Source organism: Myxocyprinus asiaticus, chromosome 22 (genome assembly GCF_019703515.2).
Source record: "Myxocyprinus asiaticus isolate MX2 ecotype Aquarium Trade chromosome 22, UBuf_Myxa_2, whole genome shotgun sequence".
NCBI classification, from domain to species: domain Eukaryota; kingdom Metazoa; phylum Chordata; class Actinopteri; order Cypriniformes; family Catostomidae; genus Myxocyprinus; species Myxocyprinus asiaticus.
Window position 1 is genome coordinate 5,058,421 of NC_059365.1, and position 24,588 is coordinate 5,083,008.

A 24,588-nucleotide genomic window follows, 5' to 3' on the forward strand; every position below is an offset into this window, starting at 1 on the left:
TCGTTCTAATAATCGTTAGATTAGTCAATTATCAAAATAATCGTTAGTTGCAGCCCTAGTTTTGAACAGGCTTTGCAAATGGCTAGCTCTGTGGGGGTCTAAATCGAAAGTGATCATCCCTATGCCCTACTCAAAGGGCAGACCCCTTGAAGTGGGTACTCTGAAGGGAGTATGGCATTTCTGTATGAATGTACTCTATGCTAACAGTCTTGTGGAAGGGCTCTTTGTAAAAAGATTCATTTTCTTACTTTTGTTTGGAAAGACCCTTCAAATGGTGTCCCCTTCCAAGGGCGCAAAAATGCTGTTTGGAAATCGCCCAATCTTGCATGGCAGACTGTGGACCTCTTCAAATCAGCATGCCCCACTGGACTGAAGATGAACTGGGGGTCTCTCACTGGAGTTAAGCAAGACAGGTTCATTCACTTTTATGTTGATCACAGGCGAAATGTTTGTTTTACATTAGACTGGCACCATTTGTGACATCATAACTGACTGTTCTTGGATGAGCTAATGCCTACACTTCAAAAGACATTCTGTTACGCATTTGGAGGTCTGGATATATAGACCTTACAAAATAACGGCAGCTCAGTGTAAATCAGAGAGATGTATAAACATAGTGATAAACTCCAGGAGTACATGCTCCATTCAAATTAGGCACATGGATATCACATGGTGGCATGTATTGCAGATACTTGTTCATTTCTCAAGTGTCACTTATATAAGCGTTTCTATAAATGTTCATGTCCAGAGCACTTAAAGAGAACACATATATAAGAGAAACATGCAAAACATGCTGCATATACAGTACGTCAATACTTTTTACTTCTGGTTCATACATTTTGCATCGAGGTCTACTTGAATCTAGATACTTTAATCTAAAAGGCATAGTAACCCACAGGAATAAAGATGACACTTAGGTCTGTGACTGTTAAAGAAATAGTGTAAAGAAATCTAAATCAGCTCTTTAGTCAAGTATTGCTCTAAATATTAAAATGAATTCCCTTTATCTTTATTTATATTTATCTCCAAATAAACGAGTTGAATGAGTGTAGAATTACCAACTTTTGAACATGGCTTCTTTAAAGACTTAAATGGAGTCAATTCCTGTTCATCATATCATTTAAAGTGACAGTTCACCATTATTTAAGGGGGGGGGTTATAAAATTATAAGCTTCACATTTCTGCCTTTAAACCCTCCAAAAATTGGGCGTATTGGACACATCAGACATATGCTTTACAGATGCAACCCTGCCCTGATTTGTGAAGTACACATGGTTTGCTGGTCGCCTCTGACTGCGCTAAGCAGGCATCATTTCATCTACAGAAGAATCCATATGAAGTTTGTGGTCATTTGATGTATTTCTCCTATGTATTTCATATGACGCATGCATTTCACATTTTATGAAATTCCATCCGCATGCATTCCCTACTGCTCAACTTTAATCAAATAAGTCAACCTGTTCTTTGCTCCTTTAATTCCTACAGTATATATCCAACAGCTGTCTAGGGTTGAGGGAGGAAACACCTGCTTACACAGTGGAGGTGGAGAAAATGCTTCCATGAAAACTTCAGACTGAGGCCGCATCTCAATACCTAGTGAGCTGCCTACTTAGACAGCATTTTTGGGAATCGCAGAGGTGTACAGCATTTTTACATATCATAGATGTGTTAGCTGACTCTGAATGTGCCACTGATGCCCAAAAGTGCTGTTCACTCACAATGTATCATATTTGAAGGCAGCTCACTGGATTTGAAGCCATTCACATGGTTTTGAAATTGCTGCATGTGTTTATGATGGCCAAAATACACCTAGGACATGCCTATGACGACCAAATTTGCTGCACACACCAGTCATGCCCAAAATTTTTCACTATGTTACAAGTTGCTGCACGTTCCTATGTGGCCCAAAATTGTTGAATACACCTGTGATGTTTAAAATGCTGTATACACCTGAGATGCTCAAAACAGATGAATGTGCCTGTGTTGCCCCAAAGTGCTGTCTAGGTAGGCAGCTCAATAGGTTTTTAAGTTGTTGCATGCATCTATAATGCCCAAAATATTGCACAAACCTGTGATGCCCAAAAAAAGAGGCATGCGTGTATCCCGATAAAATGCTACACACATCAGTGATGACCAAAAATACTACCTAGGTAGGCAGTTCACTTGGTTTTGAAGTCGCTGCACATGTCTACTAATGTGCAAATTTGCTGCACGTGCCTAAGATGCACAAAAATGCTTTTTAGGTAGGCAGTTCATTAGGTTTTAAAGTTGTTGCATGCATCTATAATGCCCAGAATACTGCATCCACTTGTGATGCCAAAAAAGGCACGTCCATATCCCAATAGAATGCAGCACGTGCCTATAATGCCCAAAAATGCTAAGTAGGAAGATTATTAGGCTTTGAAGTTGTTGCATGTGTCTATAATTCCCCAAATACTGCACACATCTGTGATGCCCCAAAAAAAGTGTATACTGAAAAAATGCTGCACACGCCAATGATGCACGCGCTTTGAAGTTGTTGCATGCATCTATAATGCCCAAAATACTGCACACGCTTGTGATGCCAAAAAAGGCACGTCCATATCCCAATAGAATGCTGCTGGTTTTAAGGTTACTGCACACACCAATGGTGCCCAAAAATGCTGTCTAAGTAGGCAGCTCATTAGGTTTTGAAGTTGTTGCATGCATCTAATCCCCAAAATACTACATCCACCTGTGATGCCCAAAGAAGAAGCACAGGCATATTACAATAAAATGCTGTGCGCAACAAGATGCCCAAAAATGCTGTCTAGGTAGGCTGTTCACTTGGTTTTGGGGTTCCTGCATGAATTTTGATGCCCAAAAATGCTGTCTAAGCAGGCAGCTAATTAGGTTTTGAAGTTGTTGCATGCATCTATAATATCCAAAAATACTGCATACACTTGTGATGCCAAAAAACGCACATCCATATGACAATACAATGCTTCCCGCACCAATGATGCCCAAAAATGCTGTCGAGGTAGGCAGTTCACTTGGTTTTAAGGTTGCTGCACACACCAATGATGCCCAAAAATGCTGTCCAAGTAGGCAGCTCATTACATTTTGAAGCTGTTGCATGCACCTATAATGCCCAAAATAATGCATCCACCTGTGAGACCCTAAAAGAGAAACGCGTGCATCCTGATAAAATGCTGCGTGTGCCAAGATCCCCAAAAATCCTGTCTAGGTAGGCAGTTCACATCGTTTTAAGGTTGCTGCACACACCAGTGATGCCCAAACATGCTGTCTAAGTAGGCAGCTCACTACGTTTTAAAGTTGTTGCATGCACCTATAATGCCCAAAATACTGCATCCACCTGCGAGACCCCAAAAGAGCCATACGTGTATCCCAATAAAATGCTGCGCATGCCAAGATCCCCAAAAATGCTGTCCAGGTAGGCAGTTCACTTGGTTTTAAAGTTATTGCATGCATCTATAATACCAAAAGTACTGTATCCACTTGGATGCCCAAAGAAGAGGCACGCGCCAATGATGCCCAAAAAATGCTGTCTTTTTAGACAGATCAGTTGTTTTGAGGTTGCTGCACACGCTAATATTGCCCCAAAATGCTGTCTAGGTAGGCAGTTCCCTTGGTTTTAGGTTGCTGAATGCTTCTATGATACCCAAAACTGCTGCACGCGCCCAAGATGCCCAAAAAGTGCTAAGTAGGCAGCTCATTAGGTTTTGAGACACAGCCTGAAACTCCTCCAGTGACTTGTTACGCGCTATAGGTATGCAGTGAGAGACACTGTGATCTACAATCAGACTAAAGCTACGCAGCTCATGGTGTCCTTCGATTAGAGGAACAAAACCGCAGACAGACAGTCTGAGAAACTTTATGAACAGTGTTGGTTTTATCACACTTTTTCATTGATTTGCGCGGTTTGGGAATTTTTGCGGCGTGAGTGTTTCTTTACGCACACACAGATCAGTCGCGCGCTCATTTCTGCTTTAGTGTTTCATCAGTGATGAAAGTTTAAGGAATAACTCACCATTGCCATGCTGAAGGTGCAGGGATGTCATCCAGGCGTGGCTCGGGGAGGATATGGATGTCTATATAAATGACTCGGTTCACATTGAATCACAGATGAAATGAGCGTCTCTCTCCTGTCCGGTCTCTAAGCACACAAGTTTTTCTCGTTATGGCAGAGGTGACTGGATTTCTCGGGACCATCGATCTGGATTTGCAGGCGTTTCCAGCGCTGGGGAATGTGCCTCTGTCGGACGGTCTGAATGAGAGATTAGGTCTGATTGAGGGCAGACTGCAGCGCGGATCGCTCACGGATTTTGGCCACCTGAAGGGCATTCTGCGCAGGAGACAGCTCTACTGCCGCACCGGCTTCCAGCTGGAGATATTTCCCAACGGGACGGTACACGGGACTAGACAAGACCACAGCAGATTCGGTGAGCCAGCAGTTTTGGCGCGCGCACCTGGATCACTGTACGATGCGACATCTCGTACATTCTACCAAACAAACAATGTCTTTTAGTGTTAAAAAATTGCTTTGGCATCTCAGTCGCAATTAATACATATTATTATATGTTGGGATCACAGAAATCTGATATATATATATATGCATATAACATTATAGCGCATATATTTAAATTCTACTAGTTTTGGTTTTTGAAATATATGTTGCATATATGTGACGTTTCAGTGAAAACCACATATTTTATATACAGCTCTTGAAAAAAAAAAAAAAAAAACACTGTAAAAATGACCAGTTTCTATGGATTTACTATCTATAGGTATGTGTTTGAGTAAAAAGAACATTTTTGTTTTATTCTATAAAGTACTGACAACATTTCTCCCAAATTCCAAATAAAAATATTGTCATTTAGAGCATTTATTTGCAGAAAATGACAACTGGTCAAAATAACAAAAAAGATGCCGTGTTTTCAGACCTCAAATAATGCAAAGAAAACAAGTTCATATTCATTTTTAAACAACACAATCCTAATGTTTTAACTTCAGTTCAGAAATCAATATTTGGTGGAATAACCCTGATTTTCAATCATAGCTTTCATGCATCTTGGCATGCTCTCCACCAGTCTTTCACGTTGCTGTTGGGTGACTTTATGGCACTCCTGCTGCATAAATTCAAGCAGCTCGGCTTTGTTTGATGGCTTGTGGCCATCCATCTTCCTCTTGATCACATTCCAGAGGTTTTCAATGGGGTTCAGGTTTGGAGATAGGGCTGGTCATGACAGGGTCTTGATTGACCTGGCTGTGTGGCATGGAGCATTGTCCTGCAGGAAAAACCAATCCTCAGAGTTGGGGAACATTGTCAGAGCAGAAGCAAGCAAGTGTTCTTCCAGGATAACCTTGTACGTGGCTTGATTCATGCATCCTTCAGAAAGACGAATCTGACCGATTCCAGCCTTGCTGAAGCACCCTCAGATCATCACAGATTCTCCACCTGGTCGTCTTAGTGTCTCGCACCCACTGTGAACCTTGGTGGAGGATCGGTGACGATCTGGGGGTGCTGAACAAGGTTGGGGATAAGCCAAAAAACATCCCCGTGATGCAAGACAAAGAAACATACACTTAAAAATAAAGATACATTCAGAAAAAAAGCCTACTGTATAATGACACAGTAAAAGCTGGTGTCAGATATTCAATTTTATTTACACCTGTGATGGGCAAAAATGCTGCATGTGTCTATGATTCGCTGAGCATTGACCATCCGTCAATCAATCAATCTGCTGTCAAGCAGTGTGTGTTTGTGTGTTGCATGCAGATAAACTCTGTTCATTTGGAAAATTCCCACCTTATGGGAATGTGTAATAGAAACGTCACTTGAAAGTTACGAACAAATGTGTTCTAATGCTTCATTTGTCAGTTTCGGTTGTCATCGCTTTTCTTTCATATTGCAATTGCATGCAAGTGCAAGACATAACTTGCATGCATAACTTGGGCAGAATTCATAGGTGATTATCGCACAGGGATGTAGATCTGAATGAGTGGGGCACAACAAACTTTCTTCGCAATATTGACAATTTTATGTTTTCCTGAAATTGGGGCCCCTGCACTACGTACGGTGACCCCAAAAATAGGTTATTAGATTTTAATCATTTTGAAAACTAGAAGTATTTGGACACTTTGTGTTTGCCCAACGTTAGTGGAACATGGTTAATGTGCTGAACTACACCTGTGTGAAGCTGAGATAAACTGACTTCATACATCCACTAAAAATCATCTTGAAACCAGTTGTCGAAAAGTCATGCCAAAATGGCTCAGAAAAATGAAGTTAGTTCTGAGAAAAGCTCTTGCAGCATTTGTTTGCAGATGCCACTTGCTTTGATATTTTATCGTCCATTGTGATGACATTCAGACATTTTTAGTGTGGCTTAAGTGTCCAAAGTGTGCTTTTTGTGGCAGTAGTAACAGATCTCTCAGTCTCACACTTGAATTGCCCTCGGCAGGGTCACAGGTGCCCCTCTGCAGCAGAAAGCAAGCTCACAGCGTGAGGCTGTTTTTCTCTAAAAATGTGTTCAAAGGACCCCGACCGATGCAGGCACAGACACTACTAATTACAGCGCTAATAAATCAGTCAAGGAGTTCTTGGTATTACAATGATAAACAAATGATAGCAGAGCCCAGACATGAGCATTTTTTGCATGGCTCTGATCCGTAATCATTGTGCAGGTGCAGCCCTTGCTTTGGAGACAGGAATAGCTCTAAATTAAAGCATGACCACTGTGGAATCCAGCGGTAATGCTTGTTTTTAGGCCGAGACAAGCTGCTTTACTGGATTGGGTGGTCTGCGGTCATGTTTCTGGCATCCTCAAGGCAAATGCGAGGCGTTTGTCGGTAATGTTGCGAGTTGGCAGTGTCTTTGATTAAACGCATATGAAACATGCTTCTGCTTAACTGCATCAGAGAGATTGCAGTGTCGTCGTTTGGCATCCAAATCACAACATACTCAGTCCAGGTGGTGGTAGAAGACCACAAAGGTGTAGTTATTTGTCTTAGTCTTAATCAAAAGAGTGCGGACAGCTGGTTTCGGCCAAGATTGGGCTCATGTGCATCGTGATGCTGATACCTTAAAGGGACAATTCACTCAAAAATGAAAACCGTCATCATTTACTCACCATCCACTTTGACTGTACAGATGAAAAGATGCTATGAATGTGAATGGTGACTAAGACCAACATTCTGCCTAAAATCTCCTTTTGTTTTCCACAAAGGAAAGAAAGTCATACAGGTTAGGAACAACATGAGGGTGAGTAAATGCTCACAAAATGTAAATACTTTTGGGTAAACTAGCCCTTTACACATTATTAATATAAAATATTATTCCACAGTCAGCAAATTTTAGTGAGATGTCAACGTTTCAATGAATATCCTGGTCTGTCAATGCAATACACTAGGAGTGGATAGTACCATACGTTAAAGTGTAAAGGACCCAAAAGTATCATAAAAGTAGTCCATGTGACTTTTTTTACTATCAATCTCCACTTTCACTTTCTTTTGTTTTTGGCGATTCACATTATTTGTGCATATCGCCACCTACTGGGCAAAGAGTAGAATTTATAGTAAAAAAGGACTTGGATATTGATCTGTTTCTCACCCACACATATCATATCGCTTCAGAAGGCATGGATTAAACCTCTGGAGTCTTATGAATTACTTTTATGCTGCCTTTATGTGCTTTTGGAGCTTCAAAGTTTTGGTACCCATTGACTTGCATTATATGGACCTACAGAGCTGATATATAAAAGTAATGGAAATTTGGAAACTGACTCAAGTAAAAGTTGAAGTTGCACATGAGAAAAATACTCAAATGTCTAAAGTAACATATTAAATGTACTTAAGCATCAACATTACAAGTAAATGGCATAAATAATGGCACAGCTGTTCATTGTTGGTTCATACACACTGTACCTTTGTGTAGAAATGGTAACCACACTTTATTCACTTACGAACTGATAAATATTACATGTAACTTTATCAGTAGTAGTGGCTGACCGATATGGGTTTTTTAATGGTCGATGCCGATACCGATATCCAGAGAGCAGAATGGCCGATATAAATGCCGATAAACAAAATACAATTTAACAACAGCAAATCAGATGTACACAAAATTTCTAAAGTGAAACAAACACTTATTTTATGCAACATTTACTCATTTGCATAAAATTGAAAAGAAAAATGCAGAGTTCGGAATGGCATACTACCATACTACTCTAAAGTAGTTCTGCCACAGACAGATATGGCAGTAGTAGTAAGGGTAGTATGGGTAGGATGCCATTCCGAACTCAGCCAAAATATTGAAAACACAAAGTGTTGACTATCCTATTTTTTTTTTATGTAGTGAAGTAAAGGTTAATGTTATCAGAAATATTTATACTCTAGTAAAGTACATATATTAAAAAAATATTCTGAAGTACAGTGAAGTATTTGTACTTTGTTACTATAGGCCTCTGCTTGGAATGACATGAGGATGAGTAAATTATGAATTTTTTAAGGCTTGCTAACCCTGCTGGAAAAATAAAAACAGAACAGCTGGTCAACATCATATGTTGCGTTATGGATGCCGGTGTCCCAAACAGGCCCCTTAAGTAGCTTGTTCAACAAGTGACCAACCATCTTCAGCCGCTAAGTTTTTGCCACCAACCACTCTGGTCGAGCAAGAAACATTGTACCTAAGAGGCAGTGATATTTAAATCGACTGCTGGCTACATCTCCCTGACACTCATATACTCAGCTGACGCACAGCTGTGCTGCAGTTGTAAGGTGTCTGTACAATGTCTGACACATGTAATTCTGTGGCAGGTATTCTGGAGTTTATCAGTCTGGCCGTCGGACTGGTGAGCATACGAGGCGTGGATGCTGGCCTCTATCTGGGGATGAACGAGAAAGGTGAACTCTATGGGTCGGTAAGTCAAGCCTCTGTTGCGCTCGCACACACTCCAAACACATTGCACCAACACACGGTTCCGCTCTATGAAGTGTACCAATAGGAATGTAGTCGGTGCTGAAATGGGGAGCGGACGGCAACCCATCCACCAGCCCATAGTCTGTTTCCCATATGATGCAGATGTACAACATTAAACCAGACAAAACAAGCCATGTTTCCACTGCCGCGAGCCCTGACCTCTGATCAGTGGGGTCTGATCGCAGCTCTGTCCATCTGGCTCACCTTGTTTCTGTCTTCATACATTTTCACACAAGAAGGACCCCTAAGCAAGAGCATTCAATCTCAGCGAAGAAAAACTGCCTCTTCATTTCGCTCCATACTTAAAATATTTACATATCTTCCAGGGACACATGAAGTGTGTACAATATACACACCCACATATCGTGGATATACGAACTGAGAGCGTGCCTGGCTTTGTGCATATCTCCATACAGTCGCGTGAGGACTGAGCGGGAGTGTGCAAATTGTAAGCAAGAGACCTGGAGATAAAAGTGTGCTGCAGGATTGAACTTACTTTTTGTATTCTAGCAGAGAACCATATATAGGAAAATGCAGCTGGCCTCCCCCTCCGCAGACTTTGCCATGCTTGTGGGAAAAACATGCTATCAGATTTCGGCAGACAATAAGCGGGGGCCCCAGCAAGTTTCTGTGGATCTTGAGTTAAAACAAACCTATTTAAAGCAAGAAGAGAGATGACTTCACGTGTAACGTGATAGCATCCTATTAAAATCAAGACTGTAAGCGCTGGTCAGCATGCACTCTTACTACAAATCACCTGGAGGTTCAGGCCTGGGTTCAACACACACATTTGATTGCAGATGCATTTCTGTTGCGTAGAATTCAAGGAACCAGTAACCATTCAACCAAAAAAGAAAATTATGCCATCATTTACTCACACTCATGATGTTCCAAACAAGTATGACTGACTTTCTTGCATAGAACAAAAACGGAGAAAGAAGGTTAGACAGTCTCAGTCACCATTTACTTTAATTGTATGGAAAGAAGTTGCAAAGCAAAAATCTCCTTTAGTGTTCAACGGAAGAAAAAAAAGTCATACACGTTTTGAATGTCATAAGGTTGAGAAAATGAAATCGGATAAACTATCCATTTAAAGGAATGTTCTGAGTTCATTAAAGTTGAGCTGAATCAACAGCAGTTGTAGCATAATGTTATTTGCCACAGAAAATATTTTCAACTCGTTCCTCGTTAATTAAAAAGAGCAAAAGTTGTGGTTACAGTGAGGCACTTATAATGGAAGTGAATGGGGCCAGTCCATAAACGTTAAAATAATTACTGTTTCAAATGTATAGCTAAAAGATGTAAACATTATACATTAGTAACTTACTAACCTTTTCAGTGTAAAGTTGTGTCCCATATTACAACTTTGTTGTCATGATGACACAATGCCGGTAAACTTTATAACCCAGGGATTTTCAAACTTTGATGCCAAGGACCCCCAAATATGATGATACCCTTGCATTGGACCCCCGTTTCCAAGGCCTCCGCTCCCTGAGTAGGGCACCAACACCCTAGGGAGACACCAATACTTTGTGAGAAAAACAGTAAGTGCTATATATAAAGATAATACGTTAGCAAAATTAAATAATTGGCTTTTATAGTGGCATAGACAGAAAATAACTTTTAGATGGGCCACACTAAAAATGGTTGGGCAAATATACATTTTTATATGGCATTTCTGGAGGAGTTGATTGACAGCGATGCAACCAATTGGGTCACATTGTCATTTATTTAGTCGTTTATTTATTTATTCTCAGTTTCACAAATTTGTTATGATTCGTTTGAGAACAGAATAAAAAAAAAACGTAGAATTTACAGCTATTTTTTACATTATATACACTCACCGGCCACTTTATTAGGTTCACCTGTACATCTGCTTATTCATGTGATTATCTAATCAGCCAGTCGTGTGGCAGCAGTGTAATGTATAAAATCATGCAGATATGGGTCAGGAGCTTCAGTTAATGTTCACATCAACCATCAGAATGGGGAAAAATGTGATCTCAGTGATTTCGACCGTGGCATGATTGTTGGTGCCAGACGGGCTGGTTTGAGTATTTCTGTAACTGCTGAACTCCTGGGATTTTCACACACAACAGTCTCTAGAGTGTAAAGAGAATGGTGCGAAAAACAAAAAACATCCAGCGAGCAGCAGTTCTGTGGTTCGAGTTGGCAGAAAGGCTACGGTAACTCAGATAACCACTCTGTACAATTGTAGTGAGCAGAATAGCATCTCAGAAGGCACAGCATGTTGAACCTTGAGGCAGATGGGCTACAACAGCAGAAGACCACGTTGGGCTCCACTTCTGTCAGCCAAGAACAGAAAACTGAGGCCGCAGTGGGCCTACCATTTGTGTACCTCAGCAGAAATCCAGATTTGTCAGACCAGGCGATGTTTTCCAATCATCTACTGTCCAGTTTTGGTGAGCCTGTGCCCACTGCAGCCTCAGTTTCCTGTTCTAAGCTGACAGTAGTGGTACCCGGAGGGGTCTTCTGCTGCTGTAGCCCATCAGCCTTAATGTTCGACATGTTGTGTGTTCAGAAATGCTTTTCTGCTTAGCACTGTTCTAACATGCGTTTATTTGGGTTACTGTCACCTTCCTGTCAGCTTGGATCAGTCTGGCCATTCTCCTCTGACCTCTGTCATTAACAAGCCGTTTTTGTCCACAGAACTGCTGCTCACTAGAGACTGTTGTGTGTGAAAATCCCAGGAGATTAGCAGTTACAGAAATACTCAAACCAGACCGTCTGGCACCAACAATCATGCCACGGTCTAAATCACTGAGATCACATTTTTGATGTGAACATTAACTGAAGCTCCTGACCCATATCTGCATGATTTTATACATTACAAAGCTGCTAAACGATTAGCTTATTAGATAATCACATAAATGAGTAGATGTACAGGTGTACCTAATAAAGTGGCCGGTGAGTGTATACAGTTGATTTGAAGTCAAAGAATGATCTCTAACTGTGGCTACGCCCTTGCTTTAATTTTGACATTGTACTAAAACCAAATGCTTAAAACATTCCAAAAGTATTTTGTATTACATTTAGCACATTTTTTCTTATGTTATTTTCACTATTATCATATGTTTGTATATAAACCTAAAGAGAAACATTTTCAATTACATGCATATGTACTTGTATAGCAATTTCACAATATTGTTCCATAGCAGATTTTCTGAGAATATGGCGCAGTGAGCAAGCAAATGACAGGTAAAGGTTCAAGAAATATACCTAACATTTATATTTCCTATTGGCACACTAAAGTAGCAGATATAAATAACCATCTTAAGACAAATGCTTTTGTGAAACATCTTATGTGACATACTAACATATTAAGACTTTTGCACAGTACTGTGTAATATATATATATATATATATATATATATATATTCCTAAAGGTATTTTGTACTAAGTCATACTGCAATACTTTACTACAAGGCTATAGAAACTATTAGTTCATGGACAGATGGGATGCCCCTGGGTAGATACTCCAAATGTTTGAGTAAACAGATGAGCTCAAATCTTTTAGTGATTGCTAGATCTAATTAAACAGCCATATATTAATTATTTGCACCTTTAACATTATTTTTCCTGGCTTATTTTTGGTAAAACTGTTTAAAACATTTCTTAACAGAACTTTCAAGGCTGACTTTATCTTAAACACTCATTTTATTTGTACTGCCTTGACCCCAAGACTTGAGCCTGGCCCATTGCACGACTGTTTTTTGGCAGGAAACATGATGTAGCCCCAGTGTCCTCCATTGTTCTCAGCGGTGTAGTCAGCCAGCGAAAGTTCACCTGCTTAACCCGAAGCCATTGCTCATGGAGTTCTGTCAGCGCTGTAGTAGTAGCAGCCCACACAGACTCTCTCAGGCTGCCGTGTTTGTGTGAGACTGCCTCGTTGCATCATGGGGGAAGCAGACAAAAAAGGTTAACAGATTTAAAGAATGATTTTGGGTGTAAACTGCAACGCTTGCCCGTAATGACTTTCCCTTCTCTGGTGCAGCGAGCACCTGCTGTCTGGCCCGAGATAGTTTCCACTCTACTCATTTTGCAGTGGTGACAAGGGTAAACTGTGCGCTGTGAGAACGAAACAGCAACACGTCTTCACACCCATATGCTTTCCAATGCATCTGGAGCTCTGTAAATGGGAGGCGCATGCTAGCACTAAAACATGCAGTCACACGCTTACACAAGCTGGGTGCTCTTGATACACAGAGCATGGATCATCAACTGAAGACATCACTCTACAGGATGTTTGGCTTAGGATGTTTCTGATTGGGTTAGGGCAGGAACAGTGTCACACTTTGATTTATCATCTTAGACCTTTAATGGTTTGTCTTGGTGAGGGAGTATATTGTGGCAGGATACAAGATGTTTCCAGTTTCGCTACTGTAATTAAAAATAATAATGCAGTGCACATTAAATCTCCAAATCAGAAGCTGCATCTAAAATCACATACTTATCTACTTTTCTACACCGTTCTTTAGTGTATTGCTGCATTCACATCTTGCTGGAATTACAGGCTGACAATTCAGAGCTTCTAACTGGAGTGGTTCTTGGACTGAGAAATGATTTGTTTCATTGGCAACATTTGTAACGCCAAAACAAATCCTTACGTGCCTTTGTTGTTGATGACAGCAACACTTAATTACTACATTAATTCATCTCTAAATGCTCTTGCTAAATGTTGAAGAACAAAGAAAGTGCTCCAGGTAACACTTGCTATTATATAGAGGCAGCAGCCACATTGTATCCTTTTACAGGTTTCATAATAATTACAAGTTGTAAACTCCGAATTCGAGTTCTACGAATACATGAGTCTTGTAATTATGGTAATTCCAACATGATGTGAAAGCACCATTAGTAGCGCTAGTAGAGTGTTCACACTGAAAATGCATGAAAAGAAGAGTACTACGAGTACAGAGATGACAAAACAATTGTAATTAATGGTGAATGGGGCAAATAGCAAAACTTCTGTGAAGACAGCATCTTGCAAATGAGTGAATAAACAGTACATCATTTGGGACACAGTTAGAATGTAAATTTAAACAGTAGTGGAGTCCCAAATCGTATACTTCTGCACTATTCAACAGCATTTTTGGCATAATGTTGATTACAGATTTATTTCGACTCGTCCCTCCTTAAAAAAAGGAAAAATTGAGGTAACAGTGAGGCACTTACAGTGGAAGTGAATGGGGCCAATTTTGAATGGTTTAAGGCAGATATTTGAGGCTTATATTTTTTATAAAAGAGCTGAGATTAATTCGTTTGTTAAAACTTGTGTATAATGTGAGCTGCTAAATTGTTTAAATCAGCATTTTGCAGGATTACAGGGTTTATGGGCATTACTTCGTCATGGCAATGAACACACATATTGTTTACGTCTTGTGGCTATACTTTTAAAACTGTATCTTAACGTTTACAGATTGGCCCTATTCACTTCCAATGCAAGTGCCTCACTGTAACACAGATTTTGTTTGCCTTTTTTCAAAGGAGAGACAAGTCAAAATACATTTTTGTGGTAATCATCATTATGCCACAAATGCTTCCGATTGAGCTTAACATGTATTAAACCTTGAGTAGTACTTTAATGGTGAATGTGGCTACTAGAGAAACTTTTATGAAGACAGCACGTTCTAAATGTGAGCTGAACACTATCATCACACCACGCTGTGTAAATATGTACGTTATTTGCGATAAGCCTTGAACTGAGGTTGGCTAACATTTTAAGCTAATGGCAACACATGTGCACTTGAAACATCACCTCTGTATGCTAAAAAAAACAGCGAATACTTGTGTACAAAAAAAAAAAAAAAAAAAAAACTTAGGCCGAAACATACTCTACGCAAATACGTGAACTCGGGCACTTCTAGCTATGCAAGCTCAATTTTGTGCATAGTAGCATTTTAAAATGTGTCACTGCAATTCATAACACAACGCAAGTATGCGTTGCATTCTCAACGTTGCCACAAGGGGTGTTATAGCAAACCTTAATGTGAACTGTCCGCTTCTACAGTGAGTTTTCTCTTTCAAATCAACTATACTGAAAAAATGCGTTGAATTTACATGATTTAATCATGTACATCGGTTTCACATACAGTGCATCCGGAAAGTATTCACAGCGCTTCACTTTTTCCACATTTTGTTATGTTACAGCCTTATTCCAAAATGGATTAAATTCATTATTTTCCTCAAAATTCTACAAACAATACCCCATAATGACAACGTGAAAGAAGTTTGTTTGAAATATTTGCAAATTTATTAAAAAAAAAAATTACAAAATTAAAAAAAATCACGTACATAAGTGTTCACAGCCTTTGCCATGACACTCAAAATTGAGCTCAGGTGCATCCTGTTTCCACTGATCATCCTTGAGATGTTTCTACAACTTGATTGGAGTCCACCTGTGGTAAATTCAGTTGATTGGACATGATTTGGAAAGGCACACACCTGTCTATATAAGGTCCCACAGTTAACAGTGCATGTCAGAGCACAAACCAAGCCATGAAGTCCAAGGAATTGTCTGTTGACCTCCGAGACAGGATTGTATCGAGGCACAGATCTGGGGAAGGGTACAGAAAAACTTCTGCAGCATTGAAGGTCCCAATGAGCACAGTGGCCTCCATCAACCGTAAATGGAAGAAGTTTGGAACCACCAGGACTCTTCCTAGAGCTGGCCGCCTGGCCAAAGTGAGCGATCGGGGGAGAAGGGCCTTAGTCAGGGAGGTGACCAAGAACCCGTTGGTCACTCTGACAGAGCTCCAGCATTTCTCTGTGGAGAGAGGAGAACCTTCCAGAAGAACAACCATCTCTGCAGCACTCCACCAATCAGGCCTGTATGGTAGAGTGGCCAGACGGAAGCCACTCCTCAGTAAAAGGCACATGACAGCCCACCTGGAGTTTGCCAAAAGGCACCTGAAGGACTCTCAGACCATGAGAAACAATGATTGAACTCTTTGCCTGAATGGCAAGCATCATGTCTAGAGGAAACCAGGCACCGCTCATCACCTGGCCAATACCATCCCTACAGTGAAGCATGGTGGTGGCAGCATCATGCTGTGGGGATGTTTTTCAGTGGCAGGAACTGGGAGACTAGTCAGGGTCGAGGGAAAGATGAATGCAGCAATGTACAGAGACATCCTTGATGAAAACCTGCTCCAGAGTGCGCTGGACCTCAGACTGGGGCAAAGGTTCATCTTCCAACAGGACAACGACCCTAAGCACACAGCCAAGATAACAAAGGAGTGGCTCCGGGACAACTCTGTGAATGTCCTTGAGTGGTCCAGCCAGAGCCCAGACTTGAACCCGATTGAACATCTCTGGAGAGATCTGAAAATGGCTGTGCACCGACGCTCCCCATCCAACCTGATGGAGCTTGAGAGGTCTTGCAAAGAAGAATGGGAGAAACTGCCCAAAAATAGGTGGGCCAAGCTTGTAGCATCATACTCAAAAAGACTTGAGACTGTAATTGGTGCCAAAGGTGCTTCAACAAAGTATTGAGCAAAGGCTGTGAATACTTATGTACGTGTAATTTCTTTCGTTTTTTATTTTTAATAAATTTGCAAAGATTTCAAACAAACTTCTTTCACATTGTCATTATGGGGTATTGTTTGTAGAATTTTGAGGAAAATTATGAATTTAATCCATTTTGGAATAAGGCTGTAACATAACAAAATGTGGAAAAAGTGAAGCGCTGTGAATACTTTCCGGATGCACTGTAAATCAATTAAGCTGCATCAACATATCTTGTCCTCTTGATTTAGCTAATTAATTATTTGTCAGGAAACAAATTGTTCAAGTAATTTCTACAATGAAAATAAGTTCTTTTTATATTACCTATTGTCACAAATATTTGTCACATTTATGTTGAAAGGTTATGCTTTTTAGCTAACTTTTTGCTAGCAATGCTTAACATTAACATGCTAATGCTAAATAGTAATTGCTCCTGGAGTAAAGCAACATCCAGCATTTTGTGTGCCCATCCTCAACCTAAGCAAAAGCTCCACTCTTCAGCACAATGGTAACTCAGCATAACAGAATCGGTTCTAAATCCCAAAAATAAACACTATTAAGTCTCCCCTCTCTCATCTCTCTCATTTGTTGTGTAGATCACAAATAATATGATTAAGTAAATCAGACAACCTTTCTTTTTTTTGTGTGTGTACTGTAAAGGCACAGAAACAGTTAGATAATATAGCTGAGCAAGTTAGGTGAAGTCTATATATTTATAGAAACTTACCTGAATCATAAATCCAGTTTAATGGCACAGACTTTACTATAACTATAGTACATTAATGCAATAAGTTGTGTGTTCAACCGGGCCATGTGTTGGCAAAGCGCTCGCATCGGCGTACGCGTACTTTCATAAAGTACGTTTCTGGCTTTAGTGTTTCATTTGAGATGATACTACACTTTGAAAATTCGTACACTAGATGGCCGAGTGCATAGAGTATAGTGCAAGTGCACAGTGTATAGTGTGTTTTTTGAGACAGTTAGAATCTACACCTAAACAATGATCTCTTTCTGGTTCTCTTGCAGAAGAAGTTGACAGCAGAATGCGTTTTCCGTGAGCAATTCGAAGAGAACTGGTACAACACATACGCATCCACGCTCTACAAGCACGCAGACACTGAGAGATACTATTACGTGGCCCTAAACAAAGATGGCTCGCCTCGAGAAGGCGGTAGGACTAAAAAGCATCAGAAGTTGACTCACTTCCTTCCCAGGCCAGTTGAGATTGAGAAGATACCCCAGGCCTACAGAGACTTGTTCCAGCATAGGTGACCAGAACATCACCCAGAGTTGCTGGGTTGGAGGCTCAGATGGGGAAGACGGACTCTGAGGAACATTAAGAAACACAAGACCTTCCTTCTCTCGCCTCGCAACTGTTTATATTTGGGTTCTGATCCAAAATGAGGAGCCCCTCTCCAACGGTGACTGAGATAAACAGTACGTGTGTGTCCTGGATGGATCTGTTTCCTCTCCTTAATGGGTTTCAAACCACAGAGGAGAGGGAACATTCCTGCATCCAAAGCTGGTGCCAAAAGATGTCTTGAAAAAGAGGTGTTGACTTCAGAGTCACATGACATGCATGTCATGCAAACACCCTTTCTTCTGACAGTCATTTGTTGGATTCACACATCTCTGCAAAGTGGACCACATTGTCTCTCTGGAAACAACTAGTGTCAAAACTAAATAAGCACATAAATGTCTTAATGTCAAAAAGATGCCTTTGCCCAACAACTGCCTTAAAGGGTCATGTTGAAAGGTCATAAAAGGTGGACACGGCACTTACCAAGAAGATGGACATGGGAATATACCCCAACCTTCCTGTAGGATGTATGCAAAGCAAAAGCTTTTCAGATAAACATAACTTTAAGGACACTTGGTGTGAAGAAAAATGACCAGCTTCTACTGGAAAAAAACATATATATATCTATTTTGAACGAAAAAGCAGCACTTGTAAGTTGGGGAAAAAGACTTACATTGTTCCCCACTTAAAATGTTACAGAATCAGATTATCTTTGATATATTGGCGTCTACTACTTTTAAAAGGTTTAATCTGATAATTACAAAAGGCAACACATTCCAATTGGTAGAAAAAGCGAATATAGCTAAGGATATCACTTTTTATTTAAGATGTAAAAATGTATGGTGCTTGCAGAAGGGTTTGGTAGAGGCTTCGGTCATTTGACTAAGAGTGACTTATAATGTTCAGGCTGTCAGGAACATTATTAAAAATGTAAGTGAAAGACATGTAAATATGGATGAACCTATTTATAAGATGTACAATATATTTATTTTCTACATATGAAGTATAATTATAAATCTCTATATAAATATATTTATTTATTTCAAAGACTCTATTTTGTAATGAACTTGAAGTTATCGGAACTGTAGATTCTACTGAGATTGTACGGAAGGGCTAAACCATTTGACCTGAATGATCGACAATAAAATTGTCCTGCTATCAAGTATTTGTCAGTGACCATATTTGCAAGAATTTCCTGTACAAATGAAAGGAAACACTGAATTAGGTTTGATTGCAAACACAATTTATATCACAGTGTAGACATTAGCATTATTAATCGAGTACTTTTTAGCATGGTAAGCTATAGGCAGGCCCATATGGAATCTGCTGGAATTATTTATTTATTTTTTGCATTTCCTTAACTGATTTTCTGGAAAATCTGTGGAAATCTAGCCAATTGATTTAAACAGTAAAATGTTTTAAATTGTGTTGAGAGTACTACACTTAAAGGAATATTTTGGGTTCAATACGAGTTAAACTCAATAGACAGCATTTGTGGCATAATGTTGATTACCATAACATTTATTTCTACTTGTCCCTCCTTTTTAAAAAAAAGCACAAATCTGGGTTACAGTGAGGCACTTGCAATCAGGGTTATGGAGTAACTGAATACATGTAATGGGATTACGTATTTAAAATACAAAATATAAGTAACTGTATTCCACTACAGTTACAATTTAAATCATTCGAAAAGTATTTAGATTACTGAAGAGATTACTTTGCATTTTATTGTCATTTGTTTCATTTAATATTTAGTCCTTTCAGATGGAAAACATTTATACATATAAATGATGTGATCCAAAGTGCATTTGAACAGCGGTGAAACACTTTCTTATGATGTGTTACATTCATATGAGCAGACAGAGAAGTACGTTTGAAGTAAGTTTGAAGTAAGTTTGGAGCAGAAGAAATAAATATAAACCTTGTGTAAATTGTCAGCTTTACGCTAAGATAAAATGCTATTTCTAGCCATTTTATATGCACATGTTACCAGGCATGATCATACTTTATCAAAAAATCCACATTAGAAAATTAATTATTTTTTCTCTAGTAAGACCTTTGATATTAGGGCAAAAATCATATTCTTCATCAGATTTGTTTTTTTTTTTTTTTCTGTAAAAATATCTAAAAATCCTTAAAACAAGATCAGTTTGCTTTAGCTTGTTTTAGAAACAACACTGCATAAGATATTTAGGTTTTTCAGAGAATGTATTTTTAACGTGTATTCTGTCTTACTGTACTGGCAGAGTTTTTATAGTCAAAACAAGTGAAAAAATCTACCGGTGCTGAAGAAGTAATCCAAAGTATTTAGAATACGTTACAAATTACATTTTACAGCATGTATTCTGTAATCTGTAGTGGAATACATTTCAAAAGTAACCGTCCCAACCCTGCTTACAATGGAAGTGAATAGAGCAAATACGTAAACGTTAAAATACTCACTGTTTCAAAGCGACAAGATGTAAACAATACTTCCAAACATGATTTAAGTGCAATAAAATCTTTACTTAAAGTTTACTGCTCATATAATACAGACGTTTTAACAGAAGAATTAATGTAAGTGCTTTTATAAAATTTCTAATTTTATTAGAAATTTCTAAAAGTGCCTTTAAACCCCACATATAAATGACCCTATTCAACTAAATTGTAAGTACCTCACTGTAACCTCTATTTTCTTTTTCTTTACGAGTTTAAAGTATTTAATTTGTGGTTACCAATATTATGCCACAAATGCTGTCAAATGAGCTTTACTTGTATTGAACCCGGAATATTCCTTTAAACATACTCCAATTAGCTAAAATATTTACCAAACATGCGTATTTAACAAACGAACATGCATGTGTAGAACTTAAAAAGCCCTTCAAATTCTGCAGGCAGATTCTATGTGAGCCTGGCTATATAGGTTGAGGCATTGTCCACTAAGTTCTCATTTGAAAACAGCGTTTTCCTCCACCAAACATTTCGAAAACGCTCGATTCACGTATAATTTGGAAAACAATGTCACTGGGAAACTGAAAACAAAGTTTTCAAATGAAAATGGATTAGTGTGTAAGTGGCCTAATGGTGCATTCAGGTCGAGTCGAAATATACCGTAATTACGAGATTCTGACTTGTAAAAAAAAGTGTTCATGCCTTCGTAATTATAAGTTGTAAACTCTGAAATTCTTGGAAAAATTCTGACTTGAGAGTCATGACGTCATGTGGAACCAATATGTAAGCAGCCTCAAAAGTTAACGGTAGTGAACAATTTGGTTTGATATGCAATTTTATTATGCCATTACTTAGAGCACTTTTTGTTCTTACACATTTTGCAAGAACATATAGAGGTGAATTAATGAAGTGACAAATGTTTTGCTGTTATCAACATCAAAGCTGTTTTGCCACGGAAACAAATAACTTTCAAGGTCGTTAATAGCTCCAGTTGCCATTTCATAGTTACAGTAATTCCGACAAGACACGAACGCAGCATAAGTCTTTTTGCAGTTAGGTTTGCCTTAAAACACAAACACTAATACATAGTCATTTTAAGATTCACAAGGTGGTCTGTCAAAACGCTGGTCATTAATCTAAAATGAAACGTATCCAAGACTCCAAGACCCTCTTCCAGAGAAAAGAGGGTGGTCGGCACCCAAACTGGACTCAAGTCAATCTGTGAAATGTTGTTTCTCAAAAACATCTTAAAGTCCAGAACATCACAGCAACATTCACAGAATAATCCAGCTCCCGAGAGATGTGGATGTTAGCTGATGATGTAAAAAGACAGCTCTTGGCTCAGGGAACCTGTGGGAAAGTTCTTCCTAAACAGCATGTAGAGGCATAAATCAACGGCCCACAGAAGGCGAAACAATAAAAGGGAATGTGGTGCGCTGGTGGGCGTCAAACCTGTTGAAAAGTCGGCAGCACAACAATATTATCTATATAGTATTGATAACATGTAGAGTTTCTCAGAAATCCAATGTATAGTAAATCATAGCAACACAAAACTCCCATGTGAAGATTAGGACCAGCATTGACTTTGCCCACGGACCCTATAGGTTTTCAGTCTGCTTACATCATCAGACGAACAATTTGGCTTCATAGAACAATCCAGATTTATAAACATTAGCAACCCCACCCATCGCCAACGCCTGACAACTTCCTTGGCTCGGCTGCGCTCAGATGATCAATTGTTAGAGTCGCAGCCAACAGGCTTGAATTCTTTCAGAGCGTAAACACATATAATGTGTATTATAAAGTGTAACGCATATTCTTGGGGCATGTGAACGGAAGCAGGTTTAACATTGGGGGGATAGATGAGGGAACAGCTGTCTTGTGGCCTGCAGGGATGTGCTGCAAAGTTAGCTGATGGTAATCTGGGCATACGAAGGATGGGATCAACATTTCAACATCTGCAATAGTTGTAATGTTTCTCTTTTGGCAGCTTTATGCAAGCTGTGAATGCCTCGGGAGGGGGACGCAGGATGGGGCGAATGGAAAAGAGGGGGAGAAACCCTGGCAGCTAAAGAAATGAAAATAATAGCAAGGACAAGAAAACATAGTGGATGAAAGATTGAAGGGGTAGAGTGGGGTGTGAAGATGGCGATGAGACTCTCAGGGTGTGACAGTTGAGAGCTGTCCCAACAAGTCGCTTCTTTGTGTCCTATCCGACGATGTTGGTCTCATTCATTTATTCAAAGAATTGTATTAAAAAATCATTTTGTGCAAGAACGGGTAAGATCCAGTAACAGAAGTCATTATACTAGTACTCCACCTCTAGAACTGTTAAAGTCAACATGAAACATCATCCGCAACCGATTTTACCTCCGTAATGTGATGCATTTCTGAGCGAAAAAACTAAAATGTAGAGTGGAACTTGACTGCACCGTGAAGAGTGCCCCCATACTGCTGACCCCCATTTTTGAGGTTGCTTTTTGACCAGATATGGGGGTATAGGTCAAGTTAACCCTCAAGAGCATCTTACTGTCCCAGTGGAACTTATTCAGAGTAGTGCCATCTTTAATTTTTGACGGAATGAAAACGAGGCTGTGACGGAAAGACTTGTGGTCTCTTTAATGGGTTGCACTGTTGTTTGAAGTGTTTTGGATCATTCTGAAAAAACCTTTCCCAAAAATTTCAATGGACAAAAGAACTCCAGAAAACACAGGTTTTGTAAAATGAGATGTGATCTAGGAGCTTAATTCAGTGCATACCACTGTATAGACTTCGTCAATCCGTCATACTCGTTTTCATTAAGGTCATAAAACAAATATGGAGCTACTGTGAATAAGGTCTAAGGTAAGGCTTCCCCCTGCCCAAAATGCATCGCTATTTGCTTTTATATTGCTGTAGACTTTATTACATAAACCTGCATTAAATTACTGTGAATTAACAGAATTTTAGAAAGGCTGCATTAACTACAACAGTAGTCTGTTGGACAGGGTATCTGCAGATACAAAGGAATTAAATGTAAGACTTTTTAAGGCCAAATAAAAGAAAAATGTATGACCACTTTCGCAATAATAATAATAATAATAATAAAAAATTTTTTAAAAAAATTAAAAAAACAAATAATTCGCACAAAACCACTGAGGCTACTTGGATGTCTCTGGACATGTGTTTTTTTTTTTATATATATATTTTATTGTGCATTTATGTACTTTCTTTTTTAAATAATATTATACAACATTAAAACTCTAAATAAATTATGAATGCATGTAGCCTAAAGTATGTAGCCTACATTGTGACCGTTCTCTTTAGTCACTTGTTTTCCAGCAAGACGTGACGCAATAGACCTTATTCATAGTAGCGCCATGTTTGATTTTTAATGGGAATGAAGCTGTGAGGGATAGACTTACAGTCTCTTCAATGGCACGCATGGTATAAATCTGTAAAATCTCCAAGATCACATCACTCATGTTGTCTGGAGTTTTTTTTGTCTACCGAATGTGCTTGAAAATATATTTTTTCAATGTTTTGTCTGAGGAACGATCCAAAAACACTATAAACTGCAGTGCAACCCATTGAAGAGACTGTACGTCTGTCCCTCAGAGCCTCGTTGTCATTCTCATCAAAAATGTAATATAGCGCTGCTGTGAATAAGGTCTAGCATGTGCTGAATAACATTTATATATTTTGGTCTTGGCAGATACATTTAACAAATACGTTAACATGTAGTTAAAGGGCAGTTCATTTAAAAATGAAATTTCTGTCATCACTGGTCACCCTGGAGTCTGTATGAATTTTTCTCTGCCGTGCAACAGGAGATGTTAAGCAAAACGTTTAGTCTCAGTCACCATTCACTGTCACTGCATATTTTTTTCATTCAATGAAAGTGAATGGTGACTGGAACTCCCTAATATCTCCTCTTGATATCCACTGAAATAAGAAAGTCATACAGGAGTGATGACAACTTTCATTTTTGTGTGAAATATCTCAAGTAAAAATCAAAACTCGTCAGTTACCTTAAAAATGGCTGTTTAAAGTTGACAAGCTGTATTGTAAAAGTTAACAGATTAAATTATGAAAGAAGTGTGCTGCATAATTAGTTATGATGTATATTTGTGACGAGGAGGAGGAAGTTTACAATTTTAGTACAATCCCTTCTCTCATTTAGATAGTGGCAGAACGGACCCAGGCCTTAGCAACATCGTCGGATGTTGTAAGCAACTTTTTGACAGATAAAAACCATCTTTATGTGGCTTCACACCTTCTGCTGTATGCGTTGCATGTACGAGAGAGAGGGAGAGCTCTGTGACCAAACAGGCACTTTTCAATGGAGAAATAATGCAAAAGAAACTAATGATGGATAAAAATAACAAAGACATAA

The 24,588-nt window shown here is 39.1% G+C and overlaps 1 protein-coding gene across 1 annotated transcript; it reads left to right on the forward strand.

Annotated features, from left to right (window-relative positions):
• Positions 1-4,046: 4,046 nt before the first annotated feature.
• Positions 4,047-18,930, forward strand: LOC127412816 (fibroblast growth factor 16-like). Its single transcript, XM_051649469.1, has 3 exons — positions 4,047-4,421; positions 8,797-8,900; positions 17,510-18,930. Exons 1-3 carry the CDS (start codon positions 4,160-4,162, stop codon positions 17,753-17,755), a joined length of 612 nt encoding a protein of 203 aa, XP_051505429.1. The 5' UTR covers positions 4,047-4,159; the 3' UTR covers positions 17,756-18,930.
• The last annotated feature ends 5,658 nt before the right edge of the window (positions 18,931-24,588 follow it).